Raw genomic sequence first — 24,325 nt, 5'->3', positions numbered from 1 at the left:
TTTGCTACCACAAATGATTACACCAAGCTATAGCAACCATAGTTTCTGGTAAGCATATACAAGAACCCTAGAAAATGACTAAGTTAGTGAGAAATCAACTGTTGCTGTATCCTGGGCCAGTTTAGTTATGTTATTTTGAACTAGGAGAGCCTCTTTGCTTAGAAAAAAGCCAATGCATGAAGTCCCACAGTAGCATCATGCTCATCAGGAAATTTCTATGAAGATCCTTTTCCTCAAATTACTCAGAAGTTCAAAATATTTATCATATTCTGATTGCCTTAAGGCCAGATCATTTAGGAAAAGGAGGCTCCCCTTCCTGAACAGTCATGGGTATATTTGTTTTTAAATACAAGCATCTTTTTGCACTGCCTTACATTGGAAGTTGCATTATTTTAAAATAAACATGATAACAAATAAGTTAAATAAGTTAAGGCATTCTGAATGAAAACCACATCAATGCACTCCTTTACTACTCTAGCTCTGTTCCAGTCTAATCAATTAGGACAAGACAGTTTTCTCACATACAAAGTAATGATTTAAAGAACTGATTTAAAGAATGAATACCCAACATAATCCTCTTTAGTGGCTATGCCATCAGCAAGGGATACATCTTCCCACTGGCGGGTGCCTATGAACTGTTTCCAAGCTGACTCATCAACACATTGGTGCAAAGTGCCACAAAGAACTTTGTATGCTCAATATAACCTTTAATACTTACATCAAGAGGTTACTTGATACTTTCTCCTACCTGCTTGTTTGTGAACCATAGTGCTGTAATTCTCCTTGAGGGAAGTCATACACACGTGCAGGGAACATCTGGGTCATGAAAAACAAACTAAAATCCTCTAAAAGCAATCACTTCAGCTTTGACATAACTTTAGCTTAAATAAAAACATATCTAAGTGACTATACAGCCCGCATGTTTGCAAGATGTGTGGCTTTTCAAGTGGGTCTAACAGACCTGAAGTAGGATATTAACAGATGGAAGTCTCCCCCTCTCCTGCCCAGTTACAGCTCCCTCCTATTTCATCAGCTGTTTATTTCCATCATCTTCTGCCACCTTCATTCACAGAAGTTAGCCACCTGAGCTTACCAGCAAAGCATTAACCTGTAACAACAGGTACCTTGAAGCAACAGATGCAACCTTTCCAACTTCAAAATGCCAATTCTCACTGGATCAACAGGATCTAGGACTTCTGAAATCACACACCACATTTAAAAACTTCAGTACTGGCATTAATACTATATTGTCCATCTGCCTCTACCCTTTTGAAATCTTGCTGATTTCACAAGCTAAATGTGGTACCTATGTTTCTCCTGCTAAGTACTTATCTCAATGTTATCTGGAGCTAATATTCAGAGGGAGTTGGATCTTCTGAAAACAGAACCTACTAGACCTTTTCTGAGTTGGATTTCCAAAACATAAGGTCTCTCCAGAATTGTTATATTCTTTGAAAATGCAAGTCCTTTGTTACGTAAACTGTTTCCTACTATTCCTCTTGGCCTTTAAAAACAATTCTGCTTGCAAGATGACAAGAATCTTAACAGAACACTAAGCCCCGCTGTTTCCATGAAATTGGTCTTTGAGGATCCTGTCAGTGCCTCAAGGCTACTCAGCCAGGGCTTTGTCACCATGACTGCTACGCTGAAAGCGAAGCTCTGCACACTTCCTTAGTGGAAAGCACACTTGCAGGCACACCCCATGTCAAAATCCTTTTCTTACTAAGCTAAGTGAACATCTGGGAAGCAAATGGAAAGGGATTGTTAAACTGGCTCCCTCTCATCCAAATTACACAAGAAAACAAGTCAGGGAAATTCCCAACATATCTGCTTTATAATCTCAGTATTTAGGTATTTTAATATTGATCTGAGAGTATGCCTGCAGGGCAAAATGTGACCTTTGGAATTTAAAGCCAGTAGTTAAAGTGTCCAACCAGTTTAGTTCATGTAACATTCAGTTTCCATCACAGTGCACAGGTTTCAAAGTTCTCTACAAATTCCTATTGTATGTTTGCAACAATGCAACATTCAGGTACTTAAGAGACACACCATCCCTCTTCATAAAATAATTATTAGATTCTCTTGTCATCCATTTGCTTAAACATAAATTAAATACTCAGTTCTCTAAGTACAAGAATTACAGCAAGATGCAATTCCAAACACGTATATGTATATAAGTATATATGTACATGGGTATATGACAAAGCTTTTTTTTTTTCCTTGAGTAGTATTTAGGGACCTGTAGGTTTATAGGACCTGTAGAATATCCGTACGAGCAGCATCAGAAAGCAATGCTACAGATGATGATGCAAGCATCTCTTTATATATCAAACTTCCCAAGGTTAAAAAACAGATTTAACAATCCAGTTAAAAGCCTAAAATTCCAGACAAACTTTTCAGAGCTTAAAGGAAAAAAAAAAGGTTTCCTATTCAGAAGCTATACCAGATTGTAACTCTGTAAGCATGCTTTGGAAATCAAACTTGATTGGATACAACCCCAAGCAACTTGATCTAGCTTTTATGTTGGCTCTGCTTTGAGCAAGGAACTGGATCTCCAAAGGTCTTTTCTAGTCTAAATTACCCTGTGATGCTGCAAATGAAGAAGTTTTGCAAGCCACAGTAGTCTGATTTTCCCACAGAGCCTCAAGCCTCACGGTTGGATGCTCCAGTCCCAGCACAGCAGGAGGTGGAATTGTCCCGCAGGCTCCTTCCTTGGCAGGCTGTCCTGCACCTACAAGGACCACACACAAACTGGAGCCTTTTGAAAGGTCACAAATGGGGTCTCTCTCCTTGACCTGCTTTCATGAACCTTGAATATGCTTAATACCTTCATAAGCACTGTCTTGATAATTCTTGTCAAAATGGCCCAACATTTTCCAAAGATACCAGTGAGGTCAAGACAGACAGACAGGCAGCCCGACCATGTACACTTCATTTCCTAAGGGAATATTTTGGGGGAAAGAAGGATCCCCACTCTATAAATGATGAGTGTTTGAAAATTATATGAACTCTCTTGTTCTGACCAAAATTAATAAAAAGAGACTGTTCTGAAAGGCAGAGGAGCAAAACAAGATCCTATTTATACACTGTTGTACCTACACTTCACTTTTTCTGAAACAGAGTCACTATTTCAGCAAGGCATTTTCTGCAATAACAACAGCAGAAGGGGTTACCCCTGACACATGATTGGATGCGAGGAGCCCTCAAGAAAAGAGGGCAGGGGGCCAAGCAAGGTATTCTTTATTCCATCCATCATTCTTCCATCCTGCAGATTGGTAAAGACCCCGTGTCCCCTCCTGGACCCAACCCTGTCCCTACAAGACTAACAAAGCCTTAACCTAAAAGAAAAGCTTGGGCTAAGTCTTTCATGAGAAAAACTTCCATCATTCAGAAAGGGAAAAACCAGAAGGACCAGAAGGAGCAGCACTTTTCTCATCCTTTCCCTCATTTTATCTCTTTCTGCCCAGAACAAACAGTTTGAAACAAGTGACTTCACTTCTTGCTACCCAACCCTGTCAGCACAATTCTTCACTACCTTATGGAAGAGTAATGACATCAGAAACAGGAGGGACGGTACAAAAAGACTACTGGGTACAAATGGCTCTAAGCTTTGCCATCATCTTTTACATCCACTTCTGTCAGCTCAGGATTAGAGCGTGCCACAGGCCTGGGGCAATAACACAGTCCAAACCTGACCTGATTCCTTTGTGCTATCTTTTGTCCTTTCTTCCAGCGGAGAACAGGCTTGAGAGGAGGTAGTTCCTTGTCTTCTTTACCTCTTTCTAGCACATGCTCCCCAAGACTGTAAGCAGCTTCAAATACAATTGGAGATATGACATCTTTGACTCTTCTCTGTAAAAGAAAGTGGACAGAGATATTACCTTCACATACAAGCAAGCAGATTTATATATACATATACATATATATATATACACACACACACACATATATATACATACACACATATAAAACAATTATACACACAATTTAAGTGGAACTTATATTCAACACTGCAGACATGAAGCAGACTTCTGTTCCCCTTGGTCTGCTCAGTGCCAAACGGGAAAAAGCACATTATACCAAAACAAGACAGATCAAAACAAAGACAACAAAAAATTAGTTACTCTTTTGGTACTCTTCATTCCACTGAAGTCATTGGCCCATTTGCCACACCTGCAAACCAAGTGTTTTTCAATAAAACCAAAACACTTCCTCACTTCCTAAAAAAAGATTTAAATTAGGATGCATTTCCTTTAGTACTGCAAAATTTGGAAGCAAACAGTGAGTTTTCTCTGGGATTTCTAAATCCTCAACTTTGAAGTCACCTCTACTGTGCACCACGTATTTAAAAAAAAAAAAAAAAAAAAGAAACCATCTGGCCTTGTTTTTTTGTGTTTTTCATTTTTTTTTTTTTTTGTCATGCTCCCCCCCCCCCCCAAGTACTAATGAAATTATTAAATGGTTAAATGTGGCTATAAAAAATAAGGCTACAGACATGCAGGGGCAAGAGAAGCCATCTTCCAGCATGATTCTGAAAGGAAAACTCAAGCTTTCTCCACCCTCAGAGCAGTAACATTTGCAGGAAATATGGAAGAAAGTTTTTCAGTTTCTTTGAATCACTGCATTCTAGGCTTCACACCAGAAATACTATAAGTGGTGCCACATTATTTGTCTGATAGAATAAGAACAAAACGCTCATTGTGCTCTGTTCAGTCTTGACTTCCAAAATTCAATTTACCAGGAAATAAAAATGGCAGACATCCTACCTTTTCATGGGCAAACATCCCTCTTAAATTTCAGCTAGTTAAAAGACTGTGTGTAAATTTAATGCAGATTGAGGTGATAAATACCATAAGTAAGGACAACCAATCTTCAAATGGGCCAACTCTCAACTTCACCTTGAATCCCTCAAAGGGATGAGACATCAACATCTTCAGCGTCTACCACTCCTACTCCCTTGGGTAGGAGTTCTGCCATTAAGAGATTAGAAAATAGCAATGCTAAAATTCACAGAAGCTACTAGTTTTGCTCTCACAGAAGATCATGTGTAATAACTTCAGTGAGGATTGTATCAGCATACAAGACGACGACACATACACAGAAACAAGACTATAAAGAGCATATCACGAGGCAGCAGTGAAACACAACAAATCATCAGACAAATCACCACCTAATCCAACCCTATGCAGCCAACTGTGTCAACACAGAGCAATTAAAACTGTAGGCAGTGAGTCAAATTAAAATCCACCTATGGCTTTTCTAGCTCTGATACTGCAGTATGGCAAGAGTAAATGCTTAATGACTTGTGTTTTAATATGATCTTGCCAGGTTCAGTCCAACACCCTTTGAAGTGAAAAGACAAGTTTCCCACTGACTTCAATGAATGTTGGAGTGTGCCCATATTGTTCACTGGTGTCTTTCTGTTTCATTTTAGTGGTGAAATTGTGACTTCCAGCAGCTAGATTAATTACATGTGTGGATATTCCTCCACCACAGCCCTGAGGAAATGTATTTCACATACCCACTTGTCTTTAATTAAGGATGAAAGTATGAATCCTACCCAGTTATTAATTTTGCCACACGTTCAGTCCCTTCTGCTCACAATCTTAAAATACGAAGACAACGTTATGTGGGATTTTTCCTAAGACAGACACAAGACGGTTCTCTCTCTCAGGTATACCACAGACTGTCTGGGAAGTGAGTGCGTAATGAAAATACTGAATATTTGCCCAAAAGCAATCTGGAGAAGCACTATTTAAGTCAGATATACACCCATTTTCTTTCTCAGACAGTCTACCTGCTTCCAGTAATTGGATCATGTACTGGTGACACTGCAGCACATGGATCGCCTTTAAGTATTCCTGATTTCTAAGAGTTGAAAGATACAATGACAATCAGGTTTGAGACAGACTGAAAAATTCTTTGACTCAAGGAAAGTGTTTGTTGTATTTTCTCTCAGTTACATGGCCCAGCTGAAGCGGACTTGCCAAGGGGAATGGTTTCTACAAGCAGCTTTTATATGTATTCACCTTTCCTCACTATGCTAAGGAAGTGTCAAATGTTGAAGACACTTCTGAACTGTGAAAAAGCATCCCTGGCAAGTCATAGCACATGGAAAGCACAGCTCTGTTAGCTGGAAAAGATGTCTGGAGGATATCAAAACAAGTGTAATACTCAAGGAGTTCACATTATCGACAGAAACAACCCTAAAACAAGTGTTCAGTGAGTAATAACAATAAATAACATAAATAGCCTGGATGTCACTAAACTGGTATAAGTTTTTGCTGTGCCTGAATTAGACCAAGGACCTAAAGGTAAGGCACGATTCCCCATCAGCTACACCATGTAGTTTGCCTGTTCTAAAAGCCATTTCTCTAGGGTGTTTTTTTGTTTTGTTTTGTTTTATTTTATTTTTTCCTCTTTTCTCTTTCTGATCAGATTTCATCCTGGACATAAGAAACTTTTGCAATAAGGCGTTGCAGAAATTAATACACTTCAGTCCCAGCACATCGTCCTGCCACCAGCAAACTCCCTACAGAGGAAACAGCTCTTGCCAGACGTATTCCTCCGTCTGGATCGTTCTATCTTTTCCTCTGAGGCATGTTGCGTGACTACTCTGAATTGATGAAAAAGTTGTTTTGGTACAAATAGGCTTTTTTTTTTTAATCAAGGTGCTCTCCCTCACTATGATCAAGTGATGACAAAGAACTCAAAGTCCAAAAACAGCACACTTAAAAGCATCAAACAAAGCAGTAAATTGCTTCGAGGTGTTTCAACAGACACCTGAAAGCTCACCCTAACAAAGAGCTGGCTTACCATCTACTCTCCCAGAACAATCACCCCAAAGAAATACTTTTTCTTTTTTTTTTTTTAATGCTGTGGTAGAAGCTGGGCACAACATACGTTTTCCTTTTTTTCGTCTGGCTTTGCAGGGGAGAAAAAAGCAAGCAAGCAAGCCACTGCCAGATTCATGACTGCATTTCTGTTTGGCTTCTGTACCTAAGGGGTCCTAAAAAACCTGAAAAACAATCACAGAGCAACGATCAAATGTCATAGCTGTGATTCTGAACAGCATTTCAATTCCCTCTCTACGATGGAGTGTGATGATGTTAGGAAATTGTTTTCTGCCTTTTTTTTTTCTGGTAGGCACAGCTTAAGGCACACCGTGACAACATAAACACAGACGCAGACTGCAGCCTCACAAAGGCATACCCTGCATTGTCAGGCAGACGCTGTCTTCTCCAACACTAACTTTGTGCTACCAAAAGCCCACACACATCAGAAACTTAGGAAAATTTGGATGAAACAGGACAAGGTTTTATTATAGGGATAGGATTTGCTCTGCTCATGGTGCGAGCAGTTGCCAGAGAGGACTGGATACCATTTCAGCTTTCTTTCGGCTCAGTGCCACAGTACAGTCAGGGGACTCTACATGAGCCCAATAAATCATCATGTCTAATCCCCTTTCTTCTAGAAGGTGAAAGTCTCCAGCAGGGACTCTGAAGAGTGCCAAATTCCACTTTTAATTATGGCCAATGGTCTGAGAAATAAATTGAGATGTAAATATTCTCTACAATCCACAGCAAGAGTCCTGCAGGAATAAAGGAGGAAATGTGGCCCTTTAATAGCAACAAACCATTAAGTGAGTATGAAGTCATTTTCAATAGCACTGAATGAAGAAATACATATTGCCATTAGCTGTGACTTCTATTGCTGCCCTTTGCTTCTCGTCCTTGTTCACATCTTTTGAGTGTTTCTCTTGTTATTCTCTTTGGGAAAGTTATCTGCTCTGTCAGGCCTTTTTCCTACTCTCTGACTTGATCCTGAGGGCATCAACCCATGCAAAATTTCAGAGCTTTCAGTGAATTCAGAACAGCTTTTCAGTACTTCTGAGAATTAAGCTTTGTTTAGCTTGATGACTAAGAATGAATTTGAGAACCTGGCTTTTAAAAACATTCAACTTAAAACTTCTAGTCTAAACATATTTATTTCAAGTTTTAAACAAGCACTAATAATAGACTATAAGCATTTTTACAGGCCTAAAACACACAAAATATATTTGACAATCCTACTTTAATAGATAACATATTAATGCTGTAAAACGTATAAAGCCATGGTGCTAATGCTAATCCAGCACAACACTTTAATCAGCTTGCAGGTCACTACCACATATGTCCTCAGCTCAGTGCCAAGGGATAAATAGTTCCCTACTCAGTGGTTTCAGAAATGACTCAAACCTCCACCAGCTTTCAGAGCCAAAGCCGACTACTTCCACAATTTATTATACGTTTATTAAGACCTGCAGCCGGTATTTTATATATTATGGCTCATGAATCAATAAGATTAGTGTACAACTTTACAACTTTGTGTACAACTTTTAAAATTAATTAATTTCTCCTATTATCTTAGCCTCGCTCCCTGAACCATAGGTCATTCAATATAAAAGACTTTGGTGCATTCAATTCAGTACAAACTTGGAGACAAACTTGCATTCATTTCAGACAAACCTGCACCTCAAAATGAGTGAGGAGCAACTTAACTTGCTTTCCCTGTTCCTTGCAACACTTACAGCAAATCTAAACTACAGACAAGTTTAGACCCCTCACAGCACCAATTCCTAACACATGGGGCAAGTTACTACTTTCAACCTCCTACTAATCCTGTACAACAGAAAGAAACACCTCTGTCCCCAGGAGAGCCTTCCTCTCCCTCTCATCTGTATTTACTTTGACAAAGACATTCTAAGACTTGAAATGATTTTTTTCAGATTGGTGTGATTTTAGCATTTGTATCTCCCCACTGCAAAAGCAGACAGAACAGTCATGCCAAAGTCATCTAGAAGAATTTCCATTCTGCATACAACATATAAACATGCACACACACATTTTAGACAGTCTTGTATTCAAATGGGGAAAAATACAACTGCTAAGCCTGTTCCAGTGGGGAGACAAAACTGGAAGATTATTTGGTTGGTAAAAGCTCATTTAAAACACTATTGGTGAATTTTTGTCAAATTAATAGCATATGAAAGCAATCAGAGGCCTAACATTTCAATAATCTGTGCTTCTGTTTTCTTTTAAGATCTTGTGACAGCTACAATTCAACAAGTAGGCAAACAGCCTTTGTTGCTAAACTTCAAACATTACAAGGCTTCTGAAGAATCCCAAAGTTTAGAGAAGCAAAAAAAGAGCAAAGGACTTGCAGGGTGTTGCACACTCCAGCATTATTTACTGTTTGAAGGAATGGGAGCGCTTTCTTTGTCCTCATCCTAAGTGTGTTCATCTGGCACACAACTGTTTCCATCAGGTCAGCAACTCTCCCTTCAAACACTGATAATGGGAAAGATGCTGGAGGGGACAAAATAGCAGACCTTGAGGGAATGGGGTCCTAAGCAAACACGAGGCGCCCAGAAGCCTGCGTGCATGGGAGGGACACCCTGAGATGGTGAGGGAAGGGCTGGGAGTCCCAACCCCAGCTGGGTAGAAGCTCACTCTGAGTTTAACCAAGTGCTCCCCATCCCTGTGTGTCTGGCTTCCAGCTATCAGCTGGGGAGTGATAAAGCTATTACCAATGTCAGCATGGGAGAGACTGCAATCAGTGGCCTCAATACTCCATGTCAGAGGTTACAGAGGCTTAACAATAATATATTACTGATAATCTTTCTCAGTAATCAGTGACAGAAGTCATCACATGCAACCCAACCACAACATAACGCATTACTGAGCTCAGACCTTGATTTTCCAGCTCAATACTAAAACACATTATGACAATATGGTTTCACAGTTTTGGTGTTGTTTTCTTTTCCCCACACCCTAACCATACAGTTTAATGTTGTGTCTTTCATTGTGTCTAGCTGTTCCAGGGTGGGGTTCTTTTGTCTTTTCTTTTTCAAATCACCCATTTCTTTCTCTCTTTTAAGGTTCACTTTTGATCTTTCTTTTCTGATTTTATTTTATTTAAAATGGAAACAGAATTAAAGGAGAAAACATAGCTCAGACACCCAGCTTTTTGCCCCATACCAGGCTGGCCACAGCTATCCATGTAACATAAAAGTGGCTACCTGTAATAACAACAACACTGAAATATAAACAGTCAGAAAAAATGCTGAGAGCTGATGAGCTCATTGCTCACCTAAGTTCAGGTCTTCATTTCACAAAGAGAACCCAAGAAAGAATAACCAGGGAAGCAATTAAAATATTTATTTTACTCTTTCTGAAAGTATAATATATTTCAGTAGGGAATTACATACTGAATTGAGACAATAATTAAATCCAGACTCCTCCTGCACATATGTAATCCTATCGTATGCTTGTCTTTTCCACTGGATTTACCACATTTCATATTCTGCTGATATGACATTTTATCATAACCAAGCCTTAAAGAGATTTCCTTTAACACTGTCTTAAAACACATTGAGTCCAGAATTTGAGTTAATCCAGCTACCTGTTTCTCTTTATACAGCATGTCCCTCCAACACTGATGGAAAGGCTAAACACAGCGGTCTCGGTATGAAGCTGTTTGAGAAGTCCAAGAGCCTTGGTTCCTGGGCCACACAATAGGGTAACAAGTCTGCTAAAAGTTGGGATGTCCATAGTTTGTTCACTTTCTTACTGTCTATACCCAGCTGGGGGTAAAACCAGCTGAGTGTATATGTCATCCAACAAACTTTCAGTGTAAAATCTAACATGCAAACTATCCTCAGAGCCAAGAACTGTGGTTGAGAACTCAACCTCCCAGCTGATTCCCAAAACAACAGCTCACAGAGATTATAAGCCCTTCTTGCTGGTCCTGCAGCCTTTTCACTGAGGGCAGCAGCTCAGACTGGAGGCATGGAGCAGTCCCATGGGTGATGGCTGCTGGCTGTGGGATGCTTTAAGGCACTATGTGCTTCAGCTTTTCCCTGAGCTCAACCTGCCACACATGAACTGGTCTGTAAGAAAAAGCAGCCACCTCCCACTCTCCAGATGGATTTTCTCCCTTGATTATTGAAAGAAAGGGCAGAAGCACCTTTAATCCCAAGAGGGAATGGGTAAGTAATCAAAAGGTTCCTCCTAAAGCTCTGTAGAGGACACAGAAGCATAGAAAGGACGAGGACATAGGACACACTCCTCAACATTTCCCACTGATCACCCCACAATGTGGCAGACTCTCAATGCCTGTTGCCATTTGTAGGTACCTACACTTACTCAAAGGGAGAAAGCATGTAACATAGTTTTATGCAAACTGAGAGAAGATCCATACACTTTCTTGGATCTGGGTCTTAGGGAGCACTTTATCTCACACTCTCATACAATACAACTCTCATATCTAGTAAGTCACTGGGAGATACCTTATTATGAGTAGATCAAACATCTATGGGCTGAATGAGATCATCCTAATTCTTTCCCTAGAATTGAAGCAGATTTGTTTGAGAAAAGCATGGGTCTGTACCATCTGGCAAAGGTCCCCTCAGTTCTAAGCCTGGTATCTCCAATAGTCTAGGTGGCTGCATTTCTGCTAGATGTTCAGAGTCAGGGCAGAAAACTGAAAATTTGGATGACTACAGAATATCACAATAGCGATACAACAAACATTTTAATGAATGCTTCATTTAAAGTATGAAGCATCCATACTTTAAGTAGACTAGGATTTGAAGGCCTGACACTATGCTGTTGAGATTCTAACACTGTTGTGTCAAAAAGTATCAACACAGGTTTATAAAAACACACATAAGGGACACAGAAACATTCTACTTAAGCCCCGTTTCCTACACGAAACAACTAAAAGACTGGATTAGTAGCATTGTGTCAGGATTGAATGAAAGAAGAATCATCTTCAGCAAAAGAAGATAGAGATGAAAGAAGGTTATCATCAACATTTTTACTGACAGTATTTTAATTCAGATGAAAGAAATTATAGAAATGGTCCTTAAAGTCTTGCGAAGAAAGCAATACACTACTCACCCTGCCTGCCTGCATCAGAGAAAGAGGCTGAATGCATAAGAAGTATGGTGCTAAGCTACTTTATTTTGACATACTATTGAGAGGAGAGCAATTTAGTTAAGACATCCAGAGGTATTTATGCACAAAAATATGAATTCATCTTTCAGTCATGGGAGAATGGATAGCTTCATGAAATGGTCCTGGGAGGAAATATGATCAACATCTATTCTTCTACTACTAAATGAAAGAGGCAGTATTTATTAGTCTAGTCATCTTGAGAGCAGGATTTAAAATCAATATGGGCAAAAGGAAAAAGTGCTGTGATTGTCAACGTTGTTTAAAACTGTAAACAACACTCCTGAAGTCTAGAGCAGGAGACCTCCAGGAACTTAACGGTGTTTTCAAAATCCTAAAGAAATGGCCTGCTGCTAATATAGTTTATTTGCGTGCATGCACACAAACGTGTGTATACTTATACGGTATGCACAAGCACAGGTGTTTTTACATACACACATGTATATATATAGATATGACTATGTGTGTATATATAATTATATATAAGACTGACTTCTCCAATATGACCTTGCATAATTTCTGATCGATTTTTCACACAGACATACAAAATCAGCTACAGAAGATTTGGTGTCTTGATAGTTATGACAACTCTTATGTTGCTCTCCCTCATGGGGTTATTACGCATTAAAACAAGCTCCAAAGCAAACAAAACAAACAAACAAAAAAGCACACACCACAAACATGAAACAGAATTTCCTCTAAACCATTTTAAAGTATTTTGGCTCATATTTCAAACCTGGAGCTTGAGCATATCATTACACAAGACTGTTTTATGTAGTATTATTATTTCAGCTTTTAATACAATGAATCTATAATAGTGTGCAATTACAAACTGAAAGTTGTTCAAAACCAAAAAACTGACATTGATTCATTTTCACCTGGGGCTACTTCTCCTATGAATTCTCAAATCTCTATATTTAAGTGCTTTCATTCTGATGAACCCAGAATATTTCATCTAAAAAAAAAAATAATTAAAAAAAGCAAAAAACTGATGAGAACATGAGAACATTCCAAGACAATCAGATTAGCAAAAATGCTAGCAGCTTGCTTAATTACCGTTATGCTGCTTGCATGTGTTTGCGTATGCATAAACATGTAAACAGAAATGATAAATAGTATTCAGTCTCATACTGCATCTTGACATCATTAATAAATTCATGCTTTTAAATTAAACTAAGAGGTGAATTTGATTATTTCAATGTTTTTGTTTGTTTTACTAATGTGAATATTTAAACATGTAATAGAACTCAATAGGAAAGTTAATCACACATAGCTATATGAAAACATATGACAGAAACACTGTGAAAAACAGACAGACAAAACTCTTTAAAGTCTCTAGGTGGGCTTCTGGAAACAGGACCCACAGTCTGAGCTCTTTACTCCAGTGTTACAGCCTCAGTATGTACACAAGAGCAGTGATATCTGAAGAGGGCGAGGGAACCTTATTGTACTTGAAACAATGAGATCTCCAAGGATGAGAAATCCCCATTCGCTACTCTGTAACTTAACCTAATTATGCCAGTTATCAATTACTAGGAACTCTTATTATTAACCAAGTAACATTGATGGGCAGAGTTGAATGAAACTTATCCATTACATGGCACAAGCATAACAGAAGACTCCAAGGCTGCTTCGTGAGCTCCCATCTCTCCCATCCTGCACACACCAAAGTCTCAGCACACTGATGACCACCTCAGAAACACCTTGCCCCTGTGCCATCTCACAGAATGGTTTGGGTTGGAAGGGACCTTAAAGACCATCCAGTTCCATCCCCCTGCCATTGGCAGGGACACCTCCCACTAGATCAGGTTGCCCAAAGCCTCATCCAGCCTGGCCTTGAACACCTCCAGGGGTGAAGCATCCACAATTAATCCCTACTTTCTTCCTAGTTCCTCTTCTCCCACTCCCCTCTGATCATTCAAACACCACTCTCACACCCTCCTCTCTGTAGGGTCCTGGACTATCAACGAAGAGGCAGATCCAGCAGCCTCCCACCCAGCCACCACGTACATGGATATGATCAGCTGCCTGGGCCCGAGGATGCTGCGTGACGACAAAGGACGATTGTTGAAACTCATGGACAGGAGCTGGGATGAACGAGACTTTCGCAAGGGAACCGAGGAAAAACAAAAACTTTCCCTCTGAGTTCCACTGGCTTTAAAAATAAACAAGGACAATGTTTCCACAAATAAGTGCTAATTGTACAGTTCCCCAGATCAAAGCTGAGAGCTCAGCTCTGAAGCTGGAGGTGCATTCATGGGGAATGGAAAAAACAGCACTCTACAGCTGCAGCACTGTGTAATAAGTACCATAATAAGGTTTTAACCAATGATGATTAAGTTTATGTATTGCCACTTCACACATCTGCAGCTGGCATTTGCCTACTTTTGATTATTTTACACATTACCTGCTGAGACAAGAGTTCTGTCAGAGGCACTTCCTCAAGGCCCTGTCACTCGCCTCCACAAGATGGGGCAACAGAAACTTATGGCCTATGCAGAAGGCTACCTTAGATGATATGTAACAAAGGCAGAGTAACAACTGGGACATGCTGTAGTGCCAGGCAAAGGTAGAGATGCCAGCAGGCTGAGAAAGGCCTGAGTCAGCCCCTGTCCAACAGCAGGCAACACCAGGTGAACACACACAGATTCATGGGGAGAGGGCTGAAAGATTATGAACTACTGAGAGAAATAAGCACCAGAGTTATCAGAGGTTGAAGGGTTTGGTAGGCTTGGGGATGGTGTTTTTGGGTTTTATTTTCAGAAGGAATAAATAAAAAGACAAGGTTATCTGCACTAGATATAATCTTGTATTATAAACCTGTAAAATAAGCTTGGTCTGTCCACTTCATTCTCCTGTGAAACAGCTTCCTCTTACCTAACAGAGGCAAAGGCGGCAAATCTCACACCAAGATTTGATTTCGTTGCGTTCAGCCCATCAGGCTCGGTCACAGACCCAAACCCAAATGCCAGAATGGAGAGAGGATGAAATTTCTTTATAAGACAAAAAAGCACAATTCCAAAGGCAGCAACGCTGTCTAACTTTCCAACATCTTCATCTGTGAACCGCTCACAGTACACCTCAAAGCACCTACTGGTGGTAGCAGCCAGCACCAAGGAACAGAAATAACTTGTTGTGTATTTCAGCAACAAACTGTTGGAGGCTTGGTGGTTTGCACATCATGAGCCAATGAAGGTACTGCTTCATCCCTTCATTTCCAGCGCCAAAGAGAAGGAGAGCTCTTTGAAGCCCTCCAGTTTGGGAATATATAGCATGGCATTGCTGCCCTTCAGTAACTCTGCTTTCAAAAGTCACATGCTCAGTGGCGCTGAACTCAAAAGCAGCCTTGTACACAGCACCAACAGCACAAAAATAAACTTGCCATAGCTATGAAACTAAGTAAAAGCTGAGGTTTCATTTTAAGGGGTGAAGCCTTCCTTTAATTTTCTTACTGCATGAACTTTTGGAACATATTTTTTCAGGGTTTAATCATTTCCAAATTGGCTGGGACACAGGGCTGAAATAAGAGCAGATCAGAGAACAGTAAGCATGTCAGGGGAAAAAACATCAGACAGCACAAGGAGCAACTGCAGAGGCCAGGGATCACTTGGAGAGAGCTGCAAGTGCATCAGAAGTGTGACACAGAGCATGGGAAAAGAAAAAGGGAAGGGGAGAGGAAGAAGAGAAGGAAACCAAAGCCACTGACCAGGATGGCAAAGCTTTCTGACCCTACAAGCAGCACATACCAAGTCTTGAAAGTCACCAACAGCAACTTCTATAAGTTTAGTAATAGCTAAAGAACAAATAAGAAAATGTAAAAGTATCTGTGTGGGAAGCTTCAGTGGTCTGATTCAAGACAGAGTCTTTCATGAAACAGTCACAGGTCAGAAGCTGGCATCAGACTCCTAGTACAGCCTGCTCAAGCACCAGCTCGTTTTTCATGGTTGTGCCTAGACTTGGACATTCACCAGCAGCATGGAATAGGTCCAGACCTATGCTGCAAAGATGTAGAATATATACTCACTGGCACCAGCGGGTCATGTTTATCTTAATTTGTGCTTGTTAAGAAATTATATTTTCTATCCCAGACAAACTTTTTTTTCCTTAAGTCATACTTGCTATGGGATTTTGTCCATATTTCTGTTTTAGTACTGCTTCAGAAATACTGTACACAGAAACCGATATTGTTCTGTTATAATTTGTCCCTATTTTATCAACAGGAAACTCTTAAACACTGTGATACTAATGATGCTCCTTGAAATTCTCCTTTTTGTAAAAATAAATGATCCCAAGAGGCAGTAATAGAGTGCATCATTTAGTCTGCCTACTCGTGTATGCCAGACATTACATTTCATTTGTTAACCCTCCACTGCATGAAATCATTTGTTTAGTTACAGCACATTTTCCAGAAATGCATATAGTTGGATCCTACAGTAATCCCTATTGTACTTAAACAGCTGAGGGTCTGGCTTCCATAAATGCATGTGGCATCACCTTTCAGTCACAGGTTTTTGTCACACTTTTCTCTGCTAGACTAGAGAGCCCTTTACTGTGCACAAGTACCTTCTTAGGTGTCTCTTGGCCTTCATTAAAATAAATTCTGTGACCAGTTCAGATTTCTAAGCAAGGCCTTCCCTTTGATGCCTGAATGCCTTCTTATGTTGCTTACAACCTCTCCTAAATGGAAAGCATCTGATCAGTGATTGCAAAACACATCTAGCAGTAGCCTGAGAAATAGTCCATACTCATGAAGAATCATTCCAAGGTACCATTCCCCCTGCTTATATACCCAAAGAACTCATTACTCCTTTCTGCCAATTATCCTACTGAGAATTCATCTTAAATTACTGGTCTGCTCTGATCCTGAAATCATTGTCAGAGTCCCTGCTTTCCAGGAGACAAGCCCCTTCCCCCTCAGTAGGTGGGACCCACATTCTTCATTCCTGGATATATGACCTCACACTTCGCTCTGCTGGAATACATTTTGCTCAACTGGCTCAGCTTAGCAGCTGATCCAAAACACTTTACAAAGAATTCCCCATTCTCCCTTTTAGCCAACTATTTTTATGTTATGTGCAAAGTCCAGAAATCATTTTGTATTCATTTTCAGATCCTTAATGACTATAGTGATATTGAGCTTTCTATCAAGCCCTGAAGAATGTCAGTATAAACAACCCCACTTACCCCTACACTGACATCTCCTTTTTAGATCAGTCTTCTGTCCAACTATTATATATAACATCTTGTACTTAAAAAAAAAAAGTGGCTAAAACACTAAGAAAAATTGCAAGCCCCTGAACATATACTACATGTTTACCAAGCAACTTCATTGTTATTATTTCTAATAGAACTGCATTTTTACCTTTAAAAATTTTAGCCAATCACACAACATTTTGTTATTTCCATTATATTGCTTGTATGGTGATGTCTATCTGTAGCCCCTGAGATCAGCTTTCCTATCCTTTTTTGGCATACTGACACTTCAGCACCCTTAATGCTTGCTGGAAACTCCCTTGCGTTGCAAGAATTAGCAAAAGTTAACAATATGGAGCCAGAGAGCTCTTCAGCCAGTCTTTGGGATTCTTGAGTCTCCAGACCATTTTAATGTGTTTATTTCTGGTAAACAGTATTTGACTCTGTCCATATTTACAAATGCATTAAAAGCAGAGCATGATCTTAATGAAATGAATGCACTGTTCTCCTTTCAAAATGCATAAGTATTTAACGAAGCACTTCTGCCTTCTTTGTATGAACAGTTTTATTACCACTATCAAATAATGGGCCAATAATATAGCTAAGATTTATTTCATTAATGCATCACAACTTTATTCTGAAGAGGCTATAATCACAGAGGAAGAGTCTTTCACATAAATTCTGAGAGTAAACAGTACAGCTGCTGTCCCACAAGTACTGATACCCCGATTATGGATACAATGGAATAGCCCGGCAATATTTCAGAAATGCTTTATCATCTTCAAGAGCAACATCAAAACTCATGTGAATTAAGAAACTTCTAAAAATGCCCTGCCCCTTTTCCTTTGCTCTATAAAGATAAACGCAAGTGGTTGAACAACTACTCTCCATTTCCTTACCATCCAGACTGATTTCAAATGTGATAGCTTAACATCTCCATAATCTGAAAGGATGAAAAAAGCCACAAATAATAGCATCAAGGCAAATTTATACCCTAGACTTACTGCGATAGTACAGCTCAATAGAAACAAAGATTTATTTATTTTTAAACTAAGGACAGAAAAACATCCTTTAAAAAGCAACTATGCAACACAGTAGGTGTTTAAACCCAGATGACAAATGATTTACAGCTGCCCACAGGTGATCTGACTCCTTTTTAAAAGACCTCAGGCAGGCAGGGAAGAATAAAATGAGACATCACAAGCAACAGGATAAAAAGAAAAGGCTTATACTTAGCTTTGTCTATTCTGTTAAAAATAAAATGATTTTTAGGTTTTCTTTCTGTTTAGAGTAGGTGGAATTCTCTTTCCACAAAACCCTGTTTTTACCACTACCCATCAGTAAAGAAGAGACTTCTCTCAGCATCTGACATTTAAAAAGGAAACAAAAAGGGAAAAATAAAGATCATATTACGGTAGTAGGTATCCACCTCCAGCAAGATTTTCCAAGGCCTCTGAGAGGAAAACCCTTTCCGTTATGTAGAAATAGCCTCAATTGACTTTTCCACTCCTTTAACTGCCAGTCTGCAGCACATATAATCTTCAAGGTCTACCTTTAGAGCTGACCAAATTAACAACCACATCTTTTCCTTGGAAAGGGCATTTAAAATAAACAAAAACAAAATAAAACAGAAAAAATATATTACAAATCCTCCAGAGAACCGTAAAGTAACAAGTGTTCAATTTCCCAGCTTACTGTAGATGGATGAAACATTTAACTAAAACTGCAAATACTTGGGCAAGACAGATACACACAGTGCTGCTAAACTTCAATGCTTTAGGAAACAATCAAGACATTGGTGGTATTCTGTGTATACTACACAAACCACAATAAAAGTTATCTACTTTGCAAATATGCCATTAAGAAGATTGAAGTTCTGCCACTTGTTTCCTTACAAAATGTCACTGGAATTTAAAATAAATTTGGCTACCCAGGAGAGGCCACCACTGCCCTAGGATTAACAATAACAGTTACAAAAGTTTGTTAATCTCCGTCTTTGGAAACCCAAAGAAGGGAAAACAGTCCTTTTAAACAAAACCTGGATAACTTCATGTCAAACGTTTCTACTGGGGAAAAAAAAAAAAAAAAAAAAAAAACACAAAGAAAGAAGTGAAAACCTGGGCACCTAACAGATGGAAACCACTGCCTCAGAGGTGAAACCTAAGTGAACACTTGAACACTGAAGTCCCACAGCAGCTGTGCAGTCCTAAAGCATACTTGTGACATGTCAAAACCAAAAGCTTATACAACTTGGAAGTGCTATATTACACACCCTTCATGACCATTCATCTTTAATACCTATTTTTAAAGTGCTGGGTCAAAGAAAGCATTCTTATACTACCCAACTTGATGGGTACAAATGTACTAACCCCCTCAAAGAACTCCACTCCTGTGCAACCAAGTTTGCATCCTGACACCTTGGGTTACAACCATAAAGGAGTAGTCTTACACCTTAACTGCAGTCCAACCACTAGCCAAAACGAGCTTTCTCTGAAAGTCCCAGTCTAAATGGCACCTGCAGGTTTACATTCTCTTTGGACCTCGTGGTACTGCAGCTTGACACGTAAATAAAGCAATGACCCTTTCAACTATATGGCCATGCACATAGTTACTATTTTGTTCTTACATGAACACAGGTGCAGCTGGAGTGCTTAGTTTTGAAAACCTGCCCTTGGTCTGATCATTTCCTTGCACTGAAAAACTCCAGGTAGTATCATGAGCTACCACCCAGCCTTCAGACAATGGCACAAGCTATAAAGGAGGTATCAGTTCAACAGAGGCTCTTGTTTTTCTTTCCATTTCACATAAAACTTTAACATATTCTGCTTTTCTTCACTATATTTTAAACCATACCATAACATATTTGACAATTATTATAAAAACACTACACCTGGAAGATTCTGGAAGACCTCTACTTGATGATTAATCATGTTCAAACTTCAAGCTTAGCCCCATTAGGCCTGCTTTAAGTCTGCTTCCTAAACAGACATACAAAAATCTTACACACGATTAAAATTGACTTTTTTTTTTTTTAATCAAGACAGACATAAAATATGGTTTGAATATAAATTACCACTTACAAATTGCGTTGGGCAATCCCAACAGAGAATAAATGTCACATTAACAAACTTCCAAACATATGACAACCTGAAAATACAGGCCTCTTGGAAAGGATGGAATGGGAACAGAGAATACCTTAGCCAGCGACACTGAAGGCTAGACATGCTTTCCAAATCATACTCCTAAAAATAAAGTCTGTTCTACATCTGTTTGGAGCTGAGACTGAAGATGCAGTCAGAATGCTTGCTTATTATGAGCATTATGCACAAAGTCCTACTTCTGTGAATGCAGCAGTAATGTAACACATGAAAACAAACTGGTCCACCCCATAGTTCACAGCCCATGCTTTGTTCAGCTAAGGTCTTTCAAACCTCAGTGGAAGGAAGGGAGCCTTGAAGAGCTGTGCCATGGGAGGGAAAGCAGCATGGAGGCAGCTGTGGGAAAGGCAGACAAATGACATTTTTGCTTTATAAAACTTCTGTTGCACCTCTTGCTTAATGAAGGCACTTGGCCTTTGGTCAGCCTAAAGAACACCTCTGCAGCCATTTAAAAACAGAGCTGTCAGGAGGCGTTTATATACGAAGCACTCAGACATACACCGCCTATATTTTAAACCAAAAAAGGGAGACGCCGTGCACTCGCGCTTTGGAAGTTATTCTTAAAAACTCCTGGTGAGGTTTTCAACACATCTGTTTGCTAGAAATTCGTATGTTCAGCCTCCCCTCCCCAGCAGAACATAAAGCAATCTGTGTAAAGTATACCCTTGCTTTCTTGAAACCACCTCTTTCTATAAATGCAATACAAGTATCTGGCTAGACAGATAGCAAATAAATACAACTGGGCAATGGAAGAAGCAATGTTTTTGGTGAGGATGAATGGCAGTACATGTGGAAAACCCAGCATGAAAAACAAAACCAGTTTTCACCACAAACCTAAAGCACAGCCCCAGAGCCCTCCATGAGCAACCTCACTGCACACAGCTCATTGCCTGTGCTGCGATGCACCATACCTTCCCAAAAGTGCAGCTCATTTCTCTTCACCCAGCATTAGCACTGGCTGCCCTTGTGCCCCTCCTCTTGCAGCAGCTCTATCTCCATGCTGCAGCTTCAGGCTGCCTTTCATATCCGCCCCACCTCGGGTTTGTGGGGCCATTCTCTTGGCTGCAAAACAAGCTCAGATGTTTCCTTATTACAAAGCCTCTTCAGAGCCAGCTCACTTCAATGATCTAGTGCACAGGTTTACAGTCCTGCAAACCAGAGGGTGGAGCAAGCTATGGCACCAGGGTGGAAACAGGGTTACTGCCCAGGTATCCATCTGAGTTGAGCACGGATTATGCCAGCTAATCCCAGCTGCGTGAATAAAGAATCAAAACACTTTCTGCCCAGCAAGAGGTTTCCTGAACCTCACCTCCACCTCCAGTATAAATGCACATAGGAAAAAGCAAATACATGAATTGGATTTTGCTTTTAAGAAGCAGAACTCATGATAATTGTCTTGTTCTGTTTTTGTTGTAGCAATAAAATACATCTGCTCCCCTGTCCTTCCCTGGTAGCAAGTACCTGAAGACTATAACACAGGCAATAAACTCAGATTAAGAACTTGGTAGGCTTTACAAGCTGTAAACAGTCTGAAAAAATATATTCACCAGATAATGCTTGTAGGAATCCAGTATCTTTTCATTCAATCTTTGCATCATGAGCAATTAAGCATGCATAATAGGAGTCATCACATTAATCAAGCCATTTTGAAGGGCAGGCTTGCATGTCCAGATTCACATTTTAGTCCGTGCTGGATGTCTACTTTTTTCGTTAATCTCGAAGTCAATGCCCAATCTTATTCGGAGTCCATTTAAAGACTTCACTCTCTTCAAAATCAAACTCTGCTAGCAATTCACCATCTTCGTTAGACAATGAAGGTTTAAGAAAAAAAAAAATACCGATCTCTTACAAATGTAAGAGAGGCCAATAAAAGATGATGCACATCATATTACCATATCTCTACTTCCCCATGAGACCCAGCGAAGGAGCACTAGGTACTTGGTTCTCAGCTTTAGCCCCAAGCACATTAGGATGGTGGACTTGGTCCTGGGGCTCCATCTGACTTGGATGTGGGATTTCTGAGGAGGGGTTTTCCAGGTGACCTTCACTGCCTCACCGCCATGCAGCATGCCCTTTACCAGCATGGGAACATCATGAGCCAGAGGCAAATCCGTATTCTACAACAGAGGGGAAGGACACTCAAACTAGGAATTAGGCATAGAGATGTCAACACCTGCTTTCTTCCCAGATATTTTTACTTTCAAAATATATACTTGATGATCTAACTGTGTTCCTCACCCTCACAGAGTGGGTGCTTATTGCAGCTGCTATTTAAGAACTGAAGGATTTTGCCCCACTGTGGCATCTTCATCTCTTTCATTGATATTCCCCAAATCCCAATGGGATGGCTGTTCTTTGCTGCTTTTAGAGGAAGATACATGCAGTCTAGTCCACATTTTACCTGATCTCTGCTCCTAACAGGCGTCAGTTACAAGAAGGACATTTTTCAGGCTTTGTAAAAGGCCTTCCTTTAAAGACAAAGACCTTTCAGATATTTTATTACCGTGAGCTTACCAGAAAGCACTTGAATTTTCAAACTTTTAAAATATATTCCTTGAGTATGACTGTTTGATCTTCAGAAGTTACATCTACACATCATATCAAATGAAAGCTTGTGCAGATGTTAAGAAGAAAAAAAAAAAATTGGCTCACGTGTATTTTTCCAACAGTGCCAGAACCTAAGGACAAGTGGAGAAAGTATAATTTCTTCTCACTACCACACAGCATGGAAAATGTAATTCCCCAAAAAGTAACCTGTTGAAAAGGTATGACAGTGTGAAAAAAAGGGTGCTATAACTGAAATCCTTTCACAGCTGTAATTATAGCAGTTGCTATGAAGCCAAAGCTGTAACTTTTGCAAACCAGACTGAAGCAAAAGGAACAAAAGTACTGTGAGTGTTTTGGAAAGCAATGAGGGAGGCTTCCCTTCCTTCCCTGCTGTTTAATCAAAGTAGCAAAGGGTGGGGTCATAAAGACACATGAAAGCTTCATATAATTCCCTGCTGGGATCCAAGCTCCTCAGTACTTTTGCAACATAATCCAATCAGAGGATATTTGTAAATTATCTGGAACATTACCCAAATTGAATCCTCCCCCTTTCTAGTTAAGCAATCAATGAGCTTATTATAAAGCTAAAAAAAAATCTCCAATCCTACAACAGGCTCCATAATGGCTTATATTCCTACTGCCACAGAGAAGCTATTAATTTGCCTAGGACAGTGTAGCAAGCTAATCAGCTAATTGAACAAGAGAAGAGGCAGCTGCATAAACTTCATCCAAGACAGGCCAACCACAGTTGCAAGGGGATGTCCTCACTGAAAAAATGCAGGCTGAAGGATGCACAGAGCCAACCTGTCCTCCCACACCTCCACCACAATACCAGCTAGCCACCTAAGAAACAAATATTTGTTAGGGAAAACAGTACTTGCTTTATTTCTGTGATTTTGTTTGCTTGTTTTGTTTAATTTACACTGATATGATTTATTTTCCTGAGATTTCACTGTTTTTCAGCACAACAATAATTAGAGCCCAAAGAAAAATCCTGAGAATAATCTGACATGGTTCCAGTCCTCAGGTTGACTGGACACAGTAGCAATCCCAGAATTTCTGCTTTAAATGTTTTATCCAGGTTTTTTCATTCCAGTTTCATAAAAGGACATGTTTAAGTCCCTGTATTATCTGCTGAGGCATCACAGGGCACTCACAGCCCAAGCAGAAGCAAATAATTCAGGGCAGGCCTTGGTCTCACGTTCCTGTTTGCAGCGTGAATAGGATCAACTATTCACACAGAATTCAACACTGCTTCAAGATCAGGTAGTATTTTTTCCTGAGCTATAAAAAAACGCCCAAATAAAAGAGAATGTGCTTTATGTTTCCTATATCTGAAATTCTTGTTGTGTTTTGTTGTTTGTTTTTTTTTTTTCCAACCAAGAAAAAACATTCATATACCACTTTGTAGCATGGCCAAGCATCCATTTT

General features: G+C 39.7%; 1 protein-coding gene across 4 annotated transcripts in view; it reads right to left on the bottom strand.

The window, feature by feature from the left end:
- Positions 1 to 24,325, bottom strand: part of ITGA9 (integrin subunit alpha 9) — a 223,383-nt gene that overhangs the window by 108,096 nt on the left and 90,962 nt on the right. For all 4 annotated transcript variants that reach the window (XM_068675025.1, XM_068675026.1, XM_068675027.1 and 1 more), the window contains exon 16: positions 3,697 to 3,852. In XM_068675025.1, coding sequence (XP_068531126.1) covers positions 3,697 to 3,852 — 156 coding nt within the window. The remainder of the gene's footprint in view (positions 1 to 3,696; positions 3,853 to 24,325) is intronic.

This window comes from Anas acuta, chromosome 2 (genome assembly GCF_963932015.1).
Source record: "Anas acuta chromosome 2, bAnaAcu1.1, whole genome shotgun sequence".
Lineage (NCBI taxonomy): Eukaryota > Metazoa > Chordata > Aves > Anseriformes > Anatidae > Anas > Anas acuta.
Note: the sequence above shows the minus strand (reverse complement) of the source record. Positions and strands in the feature narration are given on the sequence as shown.